The sequence below is a fragment of the Coregonus lavaretus genome, assembly GCF_964263955.1.
Source record: "Coregonus lavaretus genome assembly, chromosome: 33".
Classification (NCBI taxonomy): domain Eukaryota; kingdom Metazoa; phylum Chordata; class Actinopteri; order Salmoniformes; family Salmonidae; genus Coregonus; species Coregonus lavaretus.
In genome coordinates this window covers 21,279,593-21,298,792 of record NC_140020.1, presented here as the reverse complement: position 1 = coordinate 21,298,792, position 19,200 = coordinate 21,279,593, and the positions used below count along the sequence as shown (strand labels likewise).

The 19,200-nt window shown below is 43.1% G+C and overlaps 1 protein-coding gene across 2 annotated transcripts in view; it reads right to left on the bottom strand.

Moving 5' to 3' along the window:
• Nucleotides 1-1,808: 1,808 nt before the first annotated feature.
• The window catches only part of daam1b (dishevelled associated activator of morphogenesis 1b), a gene marked incomplete at its 5' end in the record, with an annotated part of 64,570 nt that continues 47,178 nt past the window's right edge, over nt 1,809-19,200 (bottom strand). For both annotated transcript variants that reach the window (XM_084151270.1, XM_084151271.1), the window contains 9 exons: nt 1,809-2,135; nt 3,028-3,198; nt 4,934-5,065; nt 5,771-5,831; nt 9,499-9,606; nt 9,779-9,947; nt 10,109-10,197; nt 14,880-14,986; nt 15,355-15,439. In XM_084151270.1, the coding sequence (XP_084007396.1) occupies nt 1,926-2,135; nt 3,028-3,198; nt 4,934-5,065; nt 5,771-5,831; nt 9,499-9,606; nt 9,779-9,947; nt 10,109-10,197; nt 14,880-14,986; nt 15,355-15,439 (1,132 nt within the window). In that variant the 3' untranslated portion in view covers nt 1,809-1,925. The remainder of the gene's footprint in view (nt 2,136-3,027; nt 3,199-4,933; nt 5,066-5,770; nt 5,832-9,498; nt 9,607-9,778; nt 9,948-10,108; nt 10,198-14,879; nt 14,987-15,354; nt 15,440-19,200) is intronic.

The window sequence follows — 19,200 nt, the reverse complement described above, 5'->3', positions numbered from 1 at the left end:
TGCGGGGCTTCATTTATAAACCGTGCTTATGTACAAAATATACCCCAAAATGTGCTCGCCAGTTTTCACGCATAAAAATGTAACTTGAACTGAGAATGTGCTCTCCTCTCCAAACTTTAGACCATGCTTACGCACATCTGCTAGTGGTTGAAATATTGTAATGCAAGCAAGTATTTTGTGCAAATGGCGATATGATGAAAAGCATATTCATAAAAAACTGGAAAACAGATGAACAAGAATGCAGCCATTTGCCATTAGTGAGAAGCTCGAAATTCCCGGTTTTATTTTTTAGAATCTAAAATAATTAGACATAGGAATCTTTTTCCCATTTATGTTATTTTCATAACCATTGTAGAATATATTCCTCACATTTTCTGGCCGTGATCGGTTCATATTCCCGAAGGAGTCCTATACAACAAATTACCATGCGCATCTGCCATTTCATTGTACCTAGTAGCCTAGTAAATAGATAGGCTATATGTATTTCAAGTTGTTTTGCAAAATTATAGGCAGCGCGGTTTATAATACCAGCACACAGTCGAATTTAACAGCTGATCTTTTACATTGAAATAGGCCTACTGTAATTACATGTTTTTGTAGCCTGCTCTACAATGTTTGAGAATTCGCGGGCAATCCATCATATTTGTGATCCTCTGTGGCTCAGTTAGTAGAGCAGGGTTCTTCAATTCCAGTCCTGGAGGGCCGAAACACCTCTGTTTTTCATCCTCTCCTTCTAATCAGGGGCTAATTCCGACCTGGGACACCAGGTGAGTGCAATTAACTACCAGGTAGAAATAAAAAACAGAAGTGTTTCGGCCCTCCAGGACCGGAATTGAAGAACCCTGTAGTAGAGCATGGCGTTTGCTACGCCAGCATAATGGGTTCTATTCCCGGGACCACTCATACTTAAAATGTATGCACGCATGACTAAGTAGCTTTGGATAAAAGCGTCTGCTAAATGTATTACTATTACTACATTTAGATACAGCATAAATTCTTGCTAAAGATTAAAACATTCTGCCAACATAGTAAATAGACCGGTAGCTTATGCAAAACATTAGACAGTATGGGCAGGCTACCGTTTTTTCTGTGCGATAGGAGCGCGACATCATTGCCTATTTAATCTGAGTCTATACCAAGGCAGGAAATAGAAACCCAATAATCTATTGATGAACTCAATATCGAACAACAAATCGTATTTTGCATGTCGTGGCCTAATGCCAATAGTTCCAAATTATACAGCAAATAAAGGGCGTTATTGTCACCATTTTACTACAGGTCTGATTTATAACAGGAAACGTGTGTCAGGCGTGCGCCAAATTGATAAATCTCAATATTTGTATATGTGTGCAGACTTTTCAGAAATGGCTCACCCAGGAATTTGTGAAAAAGTGTGAAATTTACGCAACGGTTATAAATGACGCCCCAGGTGACCTACACACGATAGTGTCGTCATTCTGTCCTCCCATTTTGATATCTTCTGAAATACAAATAACACGCATTGTCAGAGGCCTCTTCCTGGTTCTAGTAAACTTCTTCCACCTCAAACTCTGTTTATTTGGTTATTCATTTCCAGACAAACGTCTATATCCATTTTATCCTTCTGTTCCATCTTGGGGGAAGAACAGTAGACCACCTCGCAACATTCACTATCAATGGAAGTGGTGTCTCCTACAGACCTCAGAGGTTAACAGCCTGAAATGTTTCAGAACTTTATACTGTGATGAGTGGAACCATGGTTTTATGTTTCTCTGAGGCTGATGGGTCAAGAACGTGCACTCCCAACGTCTGCCACCGGATGACAGTATAGGCCAAAAGCAGGGGTGAAGCAGCCTGTGGCTGGCTGGGTTGTCTGAGTTGATAGGCCTGTGAGATGGGCAGTGGGTGGATCATAGGATGGAGGGCTGGGCAGGGGGCTGGACATCTCAGAAGTTGAGCTTGGTGACTGGCCGCTCCCTGCCAGTATCTGGCTGGCTGTTGATGCGCTTGCGGTTGCGTTTCATCTTGGACAGGTCCTTGTCGAAGACCTCGCCGGAGCGCAGTGCCGACACCAGGTCGTCAAACTCTCCGCCGTCGTCCTCGCCGCTGGGCTTCGCTTTCCGTGCCTTCCGCTCCTTCTCTCTCTGCTCCTTCAGCTAAGAGAGCGAGAGAGACAGAAACGTAGGGTAGATGGAAATATGGAGAGATCATGACAGGAAAGACAGAAAGATATGGGGGACGAAAAAGGGGTATTGGTAAAATGGTGTAACAACAAAAGCTGATGTGATATTTTCCAAAAAGCACCTCATTTCCACCTGTCAACCTTGTGTTCTGCATATTGACTACATGCCATGTATCAGTCAAACTGGCATTAAACATGCTAATATGATCTTGAGCCATGGGACGTTTGGATGTAGCTAGTTTAGCCATTGTCGAGTGTGTTCACAAGCAAATGGGCTTGTGTGCCAGGCTTGTACCAGCCAAGAGCAAGGCTTGTACCAGGAGTGCCAACATATCCAGCCCAATATCCTGATGAAAAAGACTGATGTTCAATCATTCTGTGCATGACGCACATTTCTTAATCTAATTGAGCATTTTATCTGATTTCTGTACTTGAATGAAAGGACACATCAGGCTTTTTGCCAGATGAACAGGTTGAAGGACTCAAAGCGGGCAAGCTGATTTTGGATGGGACCATTCTTTCCCATTCATCTGAAATATATTCCTACAGATCTCTCCTAATGCATGTTATGCAATCTAATCAGCAAATGCCATGGAATATGAAATTGGTTAGACTCAAGACCACTTTTGAGGAAAAATGTAAAATCTGAAAATTGCCCTGGGGACATATCTGATGTAATAAAATTGTAATTATTGGTTGTGGTAATGTGATGTTCACCCTTACAGCTGTAACTTAAATCCATAATGAAATGAGGTTGTGATCTTTAGCACTAAATGCGACATCAATACTGCACACAGATTTTGAAATAAGGGAGAATTGTCAGGGGAAATCTGAATTAAATTCAGGATTAGCGGGTATGTACACACCTGAGCCTCCATCTTTGCCCTGCGCTCCTCCTCATCCTTGCGTCGGCGCATATTCTCATTTTCCTGACGCGCCTCAGCGAACGACCCCAGAAACTGGTCGAAAATGCCAAAGAACTCGTCCGGCTGCATCTTCCCGGCATCTTCACCAAAATGCTTCACCGCCCTCAGGAACTGTGGGATTGAGAAGAGATTCACTAAAACATTCACTGGCCCTAGAACTGTTTTTTACTGCAACCACCTCTGACCCGAGAACAATGTGAACATACAGCCATTTCTGGCTATATGTTCTGACTTTAAGTACTGCTATTTCTGGTAGTGTGTGTATAGTTATTTCTGATCCACACAGGCATTTGTTCTTGGCCAAACATTGGTTTACAATACCAATGAGAGCATTGTAGAAGAAAGGTGAGTATATTGACCAGAGAAGAAATGTGAGTATATTGACCATAGTAGAATATACTGTATCTACATCAGAGCTTGGTTTCCCAAGACGTGTTTAAATCAGTGTGACCTGCGTTATCAGAGGATGTTACTACAGAATCAACGACAGTACCATTACGGCAAACCGTTTATCAGCTTTATGATGCAGCAGCAGGGCCAAAATAAACGCCAGCGCTTTGCAACCAACCAACCAACCAACCAACGCACAGACACACACAGAACAACTACTAGAAAGACATACTGTCATTTATTCAGAACAACAACAACTGTAACCACACAGAACAACCACCCATCACAAACAACTGCATTGAGCATAGCTTGCAAAAACCAAAAGGACAAAACAAGTCCTAACCATGTAACCAGGAGATAATTGTTGTGTGTTAGGAAATTGAGAACAGTGCGGATTCTCCAGACATATAACGACAGTAAATGAGTCTGTAGTAGTGTCAGCTCCTCTTCTTTGACCCACTACCTTGATTATATGTGTTTGGTGTCATATTATTAACACGTCATTAAAAGGAAGGAAGGAAGCCTTCTAATGCTAGGGTTTGAAACCAACAAACACAACAACGACAGTGGGGGTTAGGGTCCTGTTCTACTGTAAAACAGTGATGTCCTGCTCCCTTGGTAGCTGAGCAGCAGTAGCAAGGCTTTGAAGCCCTCATTAACTTACATTTCATGTGCTACTGATTACAGCTGGTGAACCTGGGCCTAGGGCAGAAATGAGAACTGTGTGCGTGTGTGTTTGTTGTTGTGTATGGGGTGAAGTGGGGGGCACCTGGGGGGGGGGGTCCTGTAACTTTGCTCTTCCCACTATGCCTTTGATGCGAGTTCATCGCTGCCATATGGGGCATGCAACGCTACAGGTGCCGGTGGGTGGTGTGATGGGGTTGGGGGAGAGGGGCATTTTGGGTCTGTTTGGGTCCTGTGTATATGGCTCACTACAACCAGAGATATTCTGTGGCCTGAGGATCCGCACAGCACCGCCTCACCATATTTAACATCTGCAAGCAAACATAAAATCTCTATAGCATCTCAAAGCATACTTTTAAAAAAGTGCACAATTTTGCATGTTATAGAAAAATGCAACAGTTTAATTGGAGCCGGAGCCAGCATTTCCAGGCGTGTTTCCTCTCCCAGTCTCTTGATGCCCCGTAGGGACCAATAATGAAGCCAGGGGCGGCAGCACAGGAAGCTCCCAGCATGCCTTGTGCTGATGTTACTCTCACACCTCGCAGGGGGTGGCCAGAGGGGTCACGGAGGCCTGTTTCAACAGCTACTGTACCTTATGAGGAAACTGAGGCAGCCCTAATCTGCAGCACACACGGCACGCATACAAACTCCCCTAACACAATCAGAGACTAAAGACTGGCACACTCAGTCAGATATACATGTAGGCATGGATATGGAAGCACAGCTTCTTAGACTCCCACATGGCCCTATAAAAACACACACACACACTCACCAGCTCTTTGGCTTCGGTGAGAGAATCCTCCACATCCGAGAAGCTGAAGCTGGCCACAGTGATGAACTGGCTCACCACTGACACATACTTATCGCCCACCTCCTGGGGCCGCTTCTTCTGAAACTCCAACTCCTGACAGAGCGGAAGAAAAGAAAAGGACATTGAGAGAGTGAGAGAGAGAGAGAGAGAGAGAGAGAGAGAGAGAGAGAGAGAGAGAGAGAGAGAGAGAGCAAAAGTGAGTGAAAGAGCAGAGGGGAAAAAATGTGCAACTAACTTGGTCACCCATTGTTTGCTTTTTTACCTTTTTATAATTAGAAGTGATATCCCTAGAATTCCAGCTTACTTTTCCAATTGCTCTGTTAAATTTGCTCTCAAGCAAAACAATCTCTTGCCTTTAGGTCTGTCAATGATGTGGACTATGATACCTGGGAGAATATTCAGTGGTTGCCTTGGTGGCAGGATAGTCCACATCAGGGTTGCTACTGACTACAGCTATTATTACTTCCATTTCAATTCCAGTAAATTCAGAAAGTAGACTGAAAATCCGATTCTCGTCAATACTTTTCACTGAGGAACATGTGGAATTGGAATTTGGTGTACTTTCTGAATTGACTGGAATAGAAATAGAATTGACCCCAACCTGATCCACATTCCATTGGGAGTGACGTACTAGGAATTGAGAAAACAAAATCATAGAGACCAAGAGAAAGAGGACAAGAGAAAGAAAGTAAGAGAAAAAAGGAAAAGGGTCATGAATGAAGAAAACGTGTGGATTGGTAGAAAATGAGACGACAGCAAGGGAATTAGGATGAAGACCGGGCCAATTACTGTACTCACACTCTCAACGTTTTTCAAGCCACTGCGCAAGTTATTGATTTCCTTTTCCAGCTCAGTCATGCTACAGTGAGAGGGAGAGAGAGAGAGGTTAAATCGTCAAGAGAGCTCTTCAATTGCAAAGCTTGTTCTCACAAAAGGTTCTCACACAACATCACACTACCAACTAAACAGTGTTTTTCACATCCATGGTGTTACCCTAGTTAGAACTGTTTCAATCTAGAAATACAGTGCAGTGAAAAAGTATTTGCCCACTTTCTGATTTTCTCTATTTTTGCACATGTTTGATACTGAATGTTATCAGATCTTCAACCAAAACCTAATATTAGATAAAGGGAACCTGAGTTTCCGAATAACAAAAATGTATACTTATTTTATTTATTTAATTAACAAAGTTATGCAACACCCAATTCCCCTGTGTGGAAAATTAAATTGCCCCCTTACACTCAATAACTGGTTGTGCCACCTTTAGCTGCAATGACTGCAACCAAATGCTTCCTGTAGTTGTTGATCAGTCCCTCACATCGCTGTGGAGGAATCTTGGCACACTTGCATGCAGAACTGCTTTAACTAAGTGACATTTGTGGGTTTTCAAACAGGAACTGCTTGTTTCAAGTCCTGCCACAACATCTAAATTGGGATTACGTTTGGACTTGTGTTGCTTTTTAACCATTTTCATGTAGACTTGATTGTGTGTTTTGGATCATTGTCTTGCTGCATGACCCAGCTGCGCTTCAGCTTCAGCTCACAGACGGATGGCCTGATATTCTGCTGTAGAATTTTCTGATACAGAGCAGAATTCATGGTTCCTTCTATTAAGGCAAGTCATCCAGGTTCTGAGGCATTAAAGCATCCTCAAACTATCACACTACCACCACCATGCTTGACCATTGGTATGAGGTTCTTTCTGTGGAATGCTGTGTTTTTGGTTTTTGCCAGACATATTGGGAACCATCTCGTCCAAAAAGTTGACTAAAGTTAGCCAAAAAGCACTTGGAAGCACTTGGATGCACCTGGATGATCATCAAGACTCAAGTTCTATGGACAGATGAGTCAAAAGTATACGTTGTTGGACGACATGGGTCCGATTATGCCTGGCGAAAACCAAACAGTGCATTCCACAGTAGGAAACCTTATACCAACGGTCAAGCATGGTGGTGGTAGTGTGATGGTTTAGGGGATGCTTTGCTGCCTCAGGACCTGGACGACTTGTGTGTGGTGTAGTCTGAGTCTTACAGAACACTGCTCACGAGTTCTATGAGTGAATGAGGAAAAAACGCTTTTTGTAGGTTTCTACTACACACAGTCACATGGAATGACATCAGTGAGTGTGTGTGTGTGTTCAAAAGAGCCATTACTTCAGATATCTACTATTGAAGCATTATGGAGTGCAACTGATCCAATCACACACACACACACATCCGTTCCTCGGGGCTAAAAGAGGCAGCACATGCTTAGATGACGCTAGGCTGACTCATAGGCCCAGTAGTAAAAAAGCCCATTCACTGACACACGCTGATGATACATTCAAACATTTCTACTACAATCGCCTCTCGCCTCATTACCTTACTACAATGAAAGCTGTGCTGGGCGTAAGCTTATACACACAGCTACTGTGCCTTCAGAAAGTATTCAAACCCCTTGACTTTTTCCACATTTTGTTGTGTTACAAGGTGGGATTAAAATTGATTTAATTTTCATTTTTTGTCAACGATCTACACAAAATACTCTGTAATGTCAAAGTAGAAGAAAAATTCTAACATTTGTAAAAAAAAACTATATATGAAAAATAAAACTAATATATTCAACCCCTTTCTGGGTAATCATCTAAGTGCTTTGCACACCTGAATTGTACAATATTTGCACATTATTTTCTTTAAATTCTTCAAGCTTTGTCAAGACAATCATTTTCAAGTCTTGCCATAGATTTTCAAGCCGATTTAAGTCAAAACTGTACCTAGGCCACTCAGGAACTTTCAATGTCATCTTGGTAAGTAACTCCAGTGTATATTTGGCCTTGTGTTTTTGGTTATTGACCTGCTGAAAGGTTAATTTGTCTCCCAGTGTCTGCTGGAAAGCAGACTGAACCAGGTTTTCATCTAGGATTTTGCCTGTGCTTAGCTCTATTCCGTTTATTTTTATCCCAAAAAAAACCTCTGTAGTCCTTGCTGATGACATGCATACCCATAACATGATGCTGCCACCACTATGCTTGAAAATATGAAGAGTGGTACTCAATGATGTGTTGGACTTGCCCCAAACAAACCGCTTTGTATTCAGGACGTAAAGTTAATTTCTTTGCCACATTTAAAGTTTTACTTTAGTGCCTGCATGTTTTAGAATATTTGTTGTTGATCCATCCTCATTTTTCTTCTATCACAGCCATTAAACTCTAACTGTTTTAAAGTCACTATCAGCCTCATGGTGAAATCCCTGAGCGGTTTCCTTCCACTCCAGCAATTGAGTTAGGAAGGACGCCTGTATCTTTGTAGTGACTGGGTGTATTGATACACCATCCAAAGTGTAATTATTAACTTCACCATGATCAAAGGGATATTAAATGTCAGCTTTTTTATTTAAAATGTATTTCTATCTACCAATAGGTGCCCTTCTTTGCGAGGCATTGGAAAACTCCCTGGTCTTTGTGATTGAATCTGTGTGAAATTCACTGCTCGACTGAGGGACCTTACAGAATAAATTAATGGATCTGATGCTAGTTATGCAGCCACAAAGGTGCTGGAAGCTCACCACACAATTTTTATGGTAAGAGTAGCTTTGTAGCTCAGTTGGCAGAACAATAGCGCTTGTAATGCCAGGGAGGTGGGTTCGATTCCCAGGACCACCCACACGTAAAATGTGGATTAAAGCGTCTGCTAAATGGTATATACACAGAGTACAAAACATTAAGGACACCTTCCTAATATTGAGTTGCACCCCTCCCTTTCGCCCTCAGAACAGCCTCAATTCGTTGGGCCATGGACTCTACAAGGTGTCGAAAGCGTTCCACAGGGATGCTGGCCCATGTTGACTCCAATGCTTCCCACAGTTCTGTCAAGTTGGCTGGATGCCCTTTGGGTGGTGGACCATTCTTGATACACACAAGAAACTGTTGAGCGTGAAAAACCCAGCAGTGTTGCAGTTCTTGACACACTCAAACCGATGCGCCTGGCACCTACAACCATACTCCGTTCAAAGGCACTTAAATATGTTGTCTTGCCCATTCACCCTCAATGTCACACATACACAATCCATGTCTCAATTATCTCAAGGCTTAAAAATCCTTATTTAACCTGTCTCCTCCCATTCATCTAAACTGATTGAAGTGAATTTAACAAGTGACTTCAATAAGGGATCATAGCTTTCACCTGGATTGACCTGGTCAGTCTATGTCATAGAAAGAGCAGGTGTTCATAATGTTTTGTACACTCAGTGTATATACAGTATTATATTAGCTTATCTTCACTAATCATCTCCGCCTTTAAGGCAAATGCTAAGGAAACATTCTGAACAACTGTTCCCCCAAATCCCAGTTGGCAGCATTGAGAAGTTTGTGCTGTAGCAGTGTCTACAATGGCTTGTGCGACCTACAGGGTGAATTATAACTCAATGGGACTGATAGACCACAGAAAACCATTTCCTAAAGACATTTAACGAGAGTAGACAGCAAGGGCCCATAAATGTAAACACTGGTGAGCTGTACATGTGGAGGGTGTCTTTGTGGCTCGACCTACTTGACTTTTGCGGCTTCCGGCACACTCTGCAGGTCCTCTTGGAACATCATGACTTTGGGGTACTTCTTCTCCAGGATGGTGATCAGGTAGTGGAGGAGGGTGATGTTCCTGCATGTGCATAGACAATACTTACAGCACTAGTACCACAGCATGGGCCACATATGCACACACCCATATCATGACACCACTCCAGACAACACATGCAAACAGGTTGCTCCATAGACTGTATCACTACAGCATGAATCACACTCGTAATTTGAATCACAGTTCTTCCTCTTACTTGTCTATGCTGGACTTTGTGTCTGCGATCTTGTTGAGCGAGGACACTTTGAAGCCATAGGCATTGCCCCTCTGGCCTTTGTTCATGTAGTTACCAAAGGCCAGCACCACCTCCAGCAGCTGCTTCAGATTGCGGCTGTGCAGCACCTCTTTGGAGGCCTTGATCAGAGCTGAAGAGGGAAGAAACACGTGAGCCAAACAAAAAAGACACCTGAACTGTAGGGTAGGGTACTTCACATGTATGTATGTATGTGTGGATACAGCGGACCTCATTGTGTTTGAGTTTTTTTATGTAAGGGTTTGCCAAGAAGCCCCACACAATCACACACACCTTCTACTTTGGGTTTGATCCCGGCAATCGTCTCTGCAAACTTCTTTTTGAAGTACAGCGACTGCAGCTTCTGTTGGTAGTGATTTATCCTTTGAGAGCAAAAGAGGGAGAGAAAGAGATAGATTATATATTACTTTTTTTAAGTGCTAAAAGAGTAAGTGAAAGAAATTGATATGTCCTGAAAGGAGGTTGGAAAAAGTCAGATATAGGATACAAAATGGCCCAGGTCACGTTGGAAACATGACAAGATCTTGTTAGCAAAGTTAGAAAAAAAATGAAGACGCCCTCATCCCTATTGACATGGTCGGACGTCCATCTCTGTGTTGGCTGGCAAGACGTGAGACACCAAGATGGATTGTTGAAGGAAGGCAGAGCAAACACGGAGTGACCCATTTGGCTGAACTCATCACTAGGGCGTTGCTATCCACACTTCAGTGCTGGGAGGGGGGGCTGTCGCCTTGGCTACCGCACTCTCAGAAACCAAAACATTAGTTGGACTCTGTTGGAGGACTAAGCCAGTTCCTGGAAAGAAGCACCCCACGTCTCCAACCACAGGATGGGGAAAAACGCTATTGCACAATTTATGTTAATAGAATCTAATAAAGAGGGAGTGTAGTTTCCAGGGGAACATGCTCCTTGTTTGTTTTATGATTCCCCCAACTGGGACACGAGGCTGTTGTGCGGCTATGACGAGTTTCCTGTTTGGGTTTAGAACATATTGATGAAGAAAGAGTGTCATTCTTTTGGTTATAGCCAACACAGTTAACAGTAGGGCTGGGAATTGCCAGGGACCTCACGATACGATATTATCACGATACTTAGGTGCAGATACGATATGTATTGTGATTTTCAAGATTCTCACAATTCTATTTGTATTGCGATTCAATACTGCGATTTAATTGCGATTTGATGTTCCAAACATATTGCTCACTTTATGTCTGCTGCAGAGAGAGAAATTGAGCACACAGCCATGCAATCTCCATAGACAAACATTGGTAGTAGAATGGACTTACTGAAGAGCTCAGTGACTTTCAATGCCATAGGACGCCACCTTTCCAACAAATCAGTTCGTCAAATTCCTGCCCTGCTAGTGCTTCCCCGGTCAACTGTAAGTGCTGTTATTGTGAAGTGGAAACGTCTAGGAACAACAACGGCTCAGCCGCGAATTGGTAGGCCACACAAGCTCACAGAACAGGACCACAGAGTGCTGAAGCACTTAAAAATCATCTGTCCTCGGTTGCAACACTCACTACCAAATTCCAAACTGCCTCTGGAAGTAACGTCAGCACAATAACTGTTCATCAGGAGCTTCATGAAATGGGTTTCCGTGGCCGAGCAGCCGCACACAAGCCTAAGATCACCATGCGCAATGCCAAGCTTCGGTTGGAGTGGTGTAAAGCTCGCTGCCATTGGACTCTGGGGCAGTGGAAACGCGTTCTCTGGAATGATGAATCACACTTCACCATCTGGCAGTCCCACGGACAAATCTGGGTTTGACGGATGCCAGGAGAACGCTACCTGCCCGAATGCGTAGTGCCAACTGTAAAGTTTGGTGGAGGAGGAATAATGGTCTGGAGCTGTTTTTCCATGGTTCGGGCTAGGCCCCTTAGTTCCAGTGAAGGGAAATCTTAACGCTACAGCATACAATGACATTCTAGACAATTCTGTGCTTCCAACTTTGTGGCAACAGTTTGGGTGAAGGCCCTTTCCTGTTTCAGCATGACAAGCGAGGTCCATACAGAAATGGTTTATTGAGATCGGTGTGGAAGAACTTGACTGGCCTGCACAGAGCAATGACCTCAACCCCATCAATCACCATTGGGATGAATTGGAACGCTGACTGCGAGCCAGGCCTAATCGCCCAACATCAGTGCCCGACCTCACTAATGCTCGTGGCTGAATGGAAGCAAGTACCCGCAGTAATGTTCCAACATCTAGTGGAAAGGCTGTTATAGCAGCAAAGGGGGGACCAACTCCATATTAATGGCCATGATTTTGGAAAGAGATGTTCGACGAGCAGGTGTCCACATGCTTTTGGTCATGTAGTGTAATAGTCCTGAAAGCATGTTGGCTCACTTTAAAAAGAAGATGGAGAACACGCTATTGGATGAAAAATACTGGAGTTTTGGCGCAGGTACTGTAAAACCGACTAGCGCTTGCTAACGCTACCTACAGTATCAAAAAAATATTTATACTTGAAGTCATATCGTTCTATTATCATTCAAAAATAATATTGTGATATGTAACTGTATCAATTAACAGGGCTCTACTACTGCTCTGTCACTGTTGCAGTATTGCCAAATATTCTTAAGAACGACACCCAGGCAGCAAACTCAATTCAGGCTTTGGGGTGGGTGGTCTAAGCAGGGAAGTTCCCTGTGTCTGCGTTTAAATTCATTTAGCAGACTCTTTGGTCAACAGTGACTTACAGTGCATAGACTAAACAGCGAGATACACTGTCTGGAACAGGTCGAAATACCATGGTGTCATTGGCTCCACTCTGAGACGGTGAGAATAAAACACCCCCCTCTCAACATGGGACTTGTTTTGTTTTTAAGTAATGGTGGGAATCATCCATTTCTGTGGGAATGTGAGAACATGGGAACCAAGCTCGCATAATGAGTAAGTTAGCTTGCCTGTGACCTGTAGACTTTCGTTAGCTCACCAAGATAATGTCTAGGCTTTAGCTTAGTGAGCTTAACATGGACTTGTTTTAGGACCACTCTTGTTTTCACTATATATTCTACCTCTTGGTGATGTCATTCGGAAACACAACGTCAACTTTCACTGCTATGCGGACGACACACAGCTGTACATTTCGATGAAACATGGTGAAGCCCCAAAATTGCCTACCCTGGAAGCCTGTGTTTCAGACATAAGGAAGTGGATGGCAGCAAATGTTTTACTTTTAAACTCGGACAAAACAGAGATGCTAGTTCTAGGTCCCAAGAAACAAAGAGATCTGCTGTTGGATCTGACAATTAATCTTGATGGTTGTACAGTCATCTCAAATACACCTGTGAAGGACCTTGGCGTTACTCTGGACCCTGATCTCTCTTTTGACGAACATATCAAGAATATTTCAAGGACAGCTTTTTTTCCCATCTTCGTAACATTGCAAAAATCAGATACTTTTTGTCCGAAAATGATGCAGAAAAAAACGAATCCATGCTTTTGTCACTTCTAGATTAGACTACTGCAACAATCTACTCTCCAGCTACCCGAATAAAGCACTAAATAAACTTCAGTTAGTGCTAAACACAGCTGCTAGACTCCTGACTAGAACCAAAATATTTTATCATATTACTCCAGTGCTAGCCTCTCTACATTGGCTTCCTGTTAAGGCTAACCTACAAAGCATTAAGGGGCTTGCTCCTACCCATCTCTCTGAGTTGGTCCTGCCATACATACCTGCACGTACACTACAGTCACAAGATACAGGCCTCCTTAATGTCTCTAGAATTTCTAAGCAAACAGCTGGAGGCAGGGCTTTCTCCTATAGAGCTACATATGTATGGAATGGTCTGCCTATCCATGTGAGAAACGCAGACTCGGTCTCGACTTTTAAGTCATTACTAAAGACTAATCTCTTCAGTAGGTCCTATGATTGAGTGTAGTCTGGCCCAGGTGTGCGAAGGTGAACAGCAAGGCACTGGAGCGACAAACCACCCTTGCTGTCTCTGCCTGGCCGGCTACCCTCTCTCCACTGGGATTCTCTGCCTCTGATCCAATAATGGGCTGAGTCACTGGCTTACTAGTGCTCTTCCATGCCGTCCCTAGGAGGGGTGCGTCACTTGAGTGGGTTGAATCACAGACGTGATCTTCCTGTCCGGTTTTGCGCCCCCTCGGGCTCGTGCGGTGGAGGAGATCTTTGTGGGCTATACTCAGCCTTGTCTCAGGGTAGTACATTCTTGGTCTGTTGATATCCCTCTAGTGGTGTGGGGGCTGTGCTTTGGCAAAGTGGGTGGGGTTATATCCTACCTGGTTGGCCCTGTCCGGGGGTATAGCCGGACGGGGCCACAGTCTCCCCCGACCCACCCGTCTCAGTCTCCAGTATCTATGCTGCAATAGTACATGTGGCGGGGGGCTAGGGTCAGTCTGTTATATCTGGTGTAATTCTCCTGTTTTATTTGGTGTACTGTGTGAATTTAAGTATGCTCCCTCTAATTCTCTCTCCCTCCCCTCCCGGAGGACCTGAGTCCTAGGATCATGCCTCAGGACTACCTGGCCTGATGACTCCTGGCTGTCCCCAGTCCACATTTACTCCTGAGGTACTGACCTGTTGCACCCTCTACAACCACTGACTATTATTTGACCCTGCTGGTCATCTATGAACGTTTGAACATCTTGAAGAACAATCTGGCCTTAAATGACCACATACTCTTAAAATCTCCACCCGGCACAGCCAGAAGAGGACTGGCCACCCCTCAGAGCCTGGTTCCTCTCTAGGTTTCTTCCTTGGTACCTGCCTTTCTAAGGAGTTTTTCCTAGCCACCATGCTTCTGCATCTGCATTGCTTGCTGTTTGGGGTTTTAGGCTGAGTTTCTGTACAGCACTTTGTGACATCTGCTGATGTAAAAAGGGCTTTATAAATACATTTGATCTATTGATTGATTGATTGATTGATTGACTTGTAGCACAGGAGGTTCAGGTTCAAACCCTGGACAATCACTGGTGCAAAAAAATACACTGCATACATTTAGCTAAAACACGTTTGATCGAATCAGGCCCTTGGTCTACTTCTCGAGTTCTCTCTCTCAGTTCATCCTACCTGCTCATCTCATAAAGGAAGCGGTCAGCCTTGGCCATGCGGTCCAGCTCATGCTTGTGCTCCTCCAGGAGGTCCACGTCACTCTTCTCTGGAATAAACTTCAGCATCTGAGGAGGAGCCATGAAAGTGACTGGCCATTCACTAGCAACATATGTAGCATAGCTAAACATTGCACTGACATAAATCTATTATGTCACTTACAATACTGCAATGGAATCTTAAATCTCTCTTTATATGATGTTCATGAAATGGAGGTGATCACTTATGTGGATGCAATCCAGAAATGCATCCTGTCTATTTGAAATCTCATCTATTTGATTTTGCTCACTGAGAGACAGAAAATGACATTGGGAGCATAACGATTACTGGAGTTTTTCTTCTTTTTAACAAGTATAAGTTTTGCTCCATGCACCTGGAAGCACATTCAGGTGTGCAAGTTTACTGTTTCAAGCCCATGTGATTTTGCTAGACTTACCTGCTCCAGCATATCCTTGGGGAGGTCCTCCTGTTCGTCCATGGTCAAGATCGCCCTCTTCATCTCCTCATTGGACAGCTTCAGCCTGGACGACAATCACAGGAGATGTCAGCCACTTTCAACTCACAGGAAAACTCAACTCAACTACAGGAACTCTCATTCACACTAGAACCACCATTAATACTATAACTGTTTTTGAGGCATCATGTGATTTGTAAATTCGAATAACTCCCGCCCAAATATCACTGACAGAATTTGTTTTAAGCACTTCTAAGATTCAATTGGAATATGCCTCAGCTTTCTCCTTTGATGTCAAGAGCACATCAACAAGAAGTGCCACAAAGCCTCAACCTAAACAAATAGATAATACAAAATGTATAATTCAACTTTAGCCTGCAATACTGAACTTCAAACCGCAGGAAAAGTAAAGTGAGAAACACTGCAAACTTAAATTCTTAGCCTTATTGCCAGTGTCCAGTTCTTGGCACTTCCTAACTGGTTTGTGTTTTTAAACATGTATTTCACAAATTAGCCAAATGTGCAGTTTATTTATATACAATATCATAGGGAGGAACTGTATGTCTGTCTGGAGAGACATCTGGGAGATTTGCCGAAAAAGAGACAGATGATCTTAAAGGCCTCTCCCTCGTGGAGTTGTCCTGTTTAATGTAAAAATGATGAGTCTGATTTTATGCGCCGGCTCTGAGAACTACCCAGAGGGGGAACAGGTGCCAGACAGGCTCTGTCGGCTGCTCACTTTAAAAACCAGCCACACTTGGAAAGGGAGATACCTAGTCAGTTGTACAACTGAATGCATTCAACTGAAATGTGTCTTCTGCATTTAACCTAACCCCTCTGAATCAGAGAGGTGCAAAGTGCTGCCTTAATCAACATCCACGTCTTCTGTGGCTGGGGAACAGTGGGTTAACTGCCTTACTCAGGGGCAGAACGAAATATGTTTACCTTGTCAGCTAAGGGATTCGATTCAGCAACCTTTCGGTTACTGGCCCAACGCTCCTTTCCGCCAGGCTACCTGCCAGCCCTATGAATGTCCTGCCTACTTCCCGATTCAAGTCCTGTACTGTTTTTGAACATGCTTCAAGCTTATATCATCAAATTCATGAACATTTGGTAATTTAAGATATGTACAATTATATTGGTATTTGTGGATTAATTTACTTCTACCTGATACCTTTTATTACGTTTTTCGATAAGTTAAATAAATATCATTCTAACATTCCACCCCAATAACATTGTCGCTGAGGAGGGCTTGCTAGCTAGCTACAGTGTTTGAGTAATCTCAGCCATTTTCTTACAAAACAGCTCCACTAGCTAGCGAAATGCTAATTTGCAACGCTAGCTAACGTTAGTTAGACTGCTTTTAGACTCGGGAGCACATGGGCACATAGGCTTCCACCATGGGCAACAACAAAGTCTGGCTACTAGTTCATTTTCAGCCAAATATGTTCAACTCATTGCTAGTTTATCCAGTGACCACCGCATTTAGAAGGATAGCTACTGACTGAAATGTAGCTAGCTGGCTAGCTAACATGAGGACTCACTCTGACCATGCAGTAGCTAACTAGCTAGCTAGTAGTGGACGCTAAAAGACACAGCTAGCTAGACTAGTGATGGGAAGGTCGGCTCTTTTTACTGATTTCAGTAAAAATAACGAATCTTACGACTCGTTTTGTTCATTTGAGTCAATAATGCCCAGAGCACGCAGGACCCCCTACCGGCAAACGATGAACTGAAAACGTGAAATAATATTTTGCTCACCGTAAGGGGCTTATTGGAGCTGTCATTTGTGACAGACTTGTAAAAGTGTGCTTTAAACAATGTACATTTGTTGATTGCTAGGCATACAAATAAGATTATTTCTTGATACATTTGAAACGAGGTCTAGTTGTGGCTGCAACCGGACTAGATTGTCGGAATGCATTGCTTGCCGTGAGGGTGATAAGCACAATATTGTTCGCGAACTGTAGCATCTCAAACTATTTCTTCTCATGTTCGATTTTGTTGAGCAGACTGTGTGCATGTTTTGGTTCTACAAAGCTGTGTTCATCATAACATTCAATAATGAATGTTATGATCCAGTCGCTCTGGATAAGAGCGTCTGCTAAATGACAAAAAAAAATAAAAAATAAAAATAATGAATTATTTGCATGTATTCTTGCACCATGAGATCAATAACCAGTTCTAAACATGTATTTTTCTTCTCTTTGCTGTCATTGCTGCCTGCAGCATGATCTATTTTACAGTTGTTGGTCGGAGCGTGTATTAATCCTGCTGGAGGAGCGCGTATTAAGTCACTGAGAAAAACGTATCATGACTCGAGTCATTAAAAAGAGTCGTTCAAAAAGAACGACGCTTTTATGAAAGGCACATCACTACTAGATTCAGGAGCTCATGGGCTACCCATTAGCCAACTGGTTCGACACGGGCAACAATAACTAGCGACTAGTTCGTTTTCAGACAAATATGTTCAACTCATCGTTAGTTAATCTACTGACCACCGCATTTAGGTGCATAGCTAATTACTGAAATGTAGCTAGCTAGTTTACTGGTCAGGCAGTAGCCACTAACTAATCGTGAATGCATTACCTATTCTTTGATACATTTGGGTTAACTTGGTCATATCAACCAACACATACCAGACAGTTTTGTGGGAAATTATTCTCTTATATTTTAGATGTGCTGTTAGCTTAATAAGAAAGCATTAATGATTAAACATAATAGGTTTGTGCTGTACTGATAGACTGTTTAACATAACAAGCTGTGATTAATGTGGGGAACTATTAGGGGGTAGGCTGAGATAAGACTTGTGTCTCACATACACACACACTGCCTCTTTGTTAGACCGCTCAAGGACATGTGTTCTGCTACAAAGATGTCTGAGGTTGCTGACTCGAGACAAGTTGCAAAACAACTAAACACCTGGCAACAGTGAAGCGCCAAGGGACTGGGACCAGCCAGTGCGCCAACGATAGGCTGAGTAAGTCTAAATCACGCTCAGTCTCTACTCTGATAGGCCAGCAGCGAGCGGGAACTATCTCTGTCAGAGAATTTAAAGAAGAACTTATAACAATGGACCAGTTCTCTGACTGCCCTGTGTGGTATTTCAGTGGACCCGTATATACGAACATCATATTTACCATTGAAGTGTTTTGCATTAATTAAAATACTAGTCTATTTTAGAAGACGTGTATTGACCTCTTTTTGTTCCAATACCAGATTTGAATTGACGCAACTTAACAGTTTGTGGAAAGATTTAAATAACAGTTAGTGTGCTCGTTTTTTTTACAATGATCGGACAGTGAAACAAACATAGATTGGTAGCTACAGGCTTTTATTTATTTCCCAATTAATTTGGTGATCAAGCTGAAGCTGGGTTTCCCAAGTCGTCCGGTCGGTGTTAACTGCTCATGCCCGCGGCAAGAGCTAGCTAAACAGACGACTCTGTAGAGCGTTTGTGTAATTTCACACACTCAATAAGGTTCAACCAATCACCCGACGGGTTCTATGTCGAGACTCATGAATATTCATAACTGCCTTTCTACGGAATGAAATTTAGTTTGCCAGAAGAAGAGGAAAGGCAGAGAGTTGGAAACAGGAATGCTGGGAAAACAGGACCAGAACACTTTCTATGTCAAAGAGAACCTTCCTTGGCACACAGCACATAGTCGTCTGAGCACTTAAATGCACAGAACACTTATAGGAACTCCATTGCTGAAATCGCGCCTGCCCCTGCCATTTTAGACCAAACACAAAAGTATTATATGGTTGTTGCTGAAACTATTAACCTATGTTGCTAAGCAGGCAATTTTCTCCCCGGGACTAACG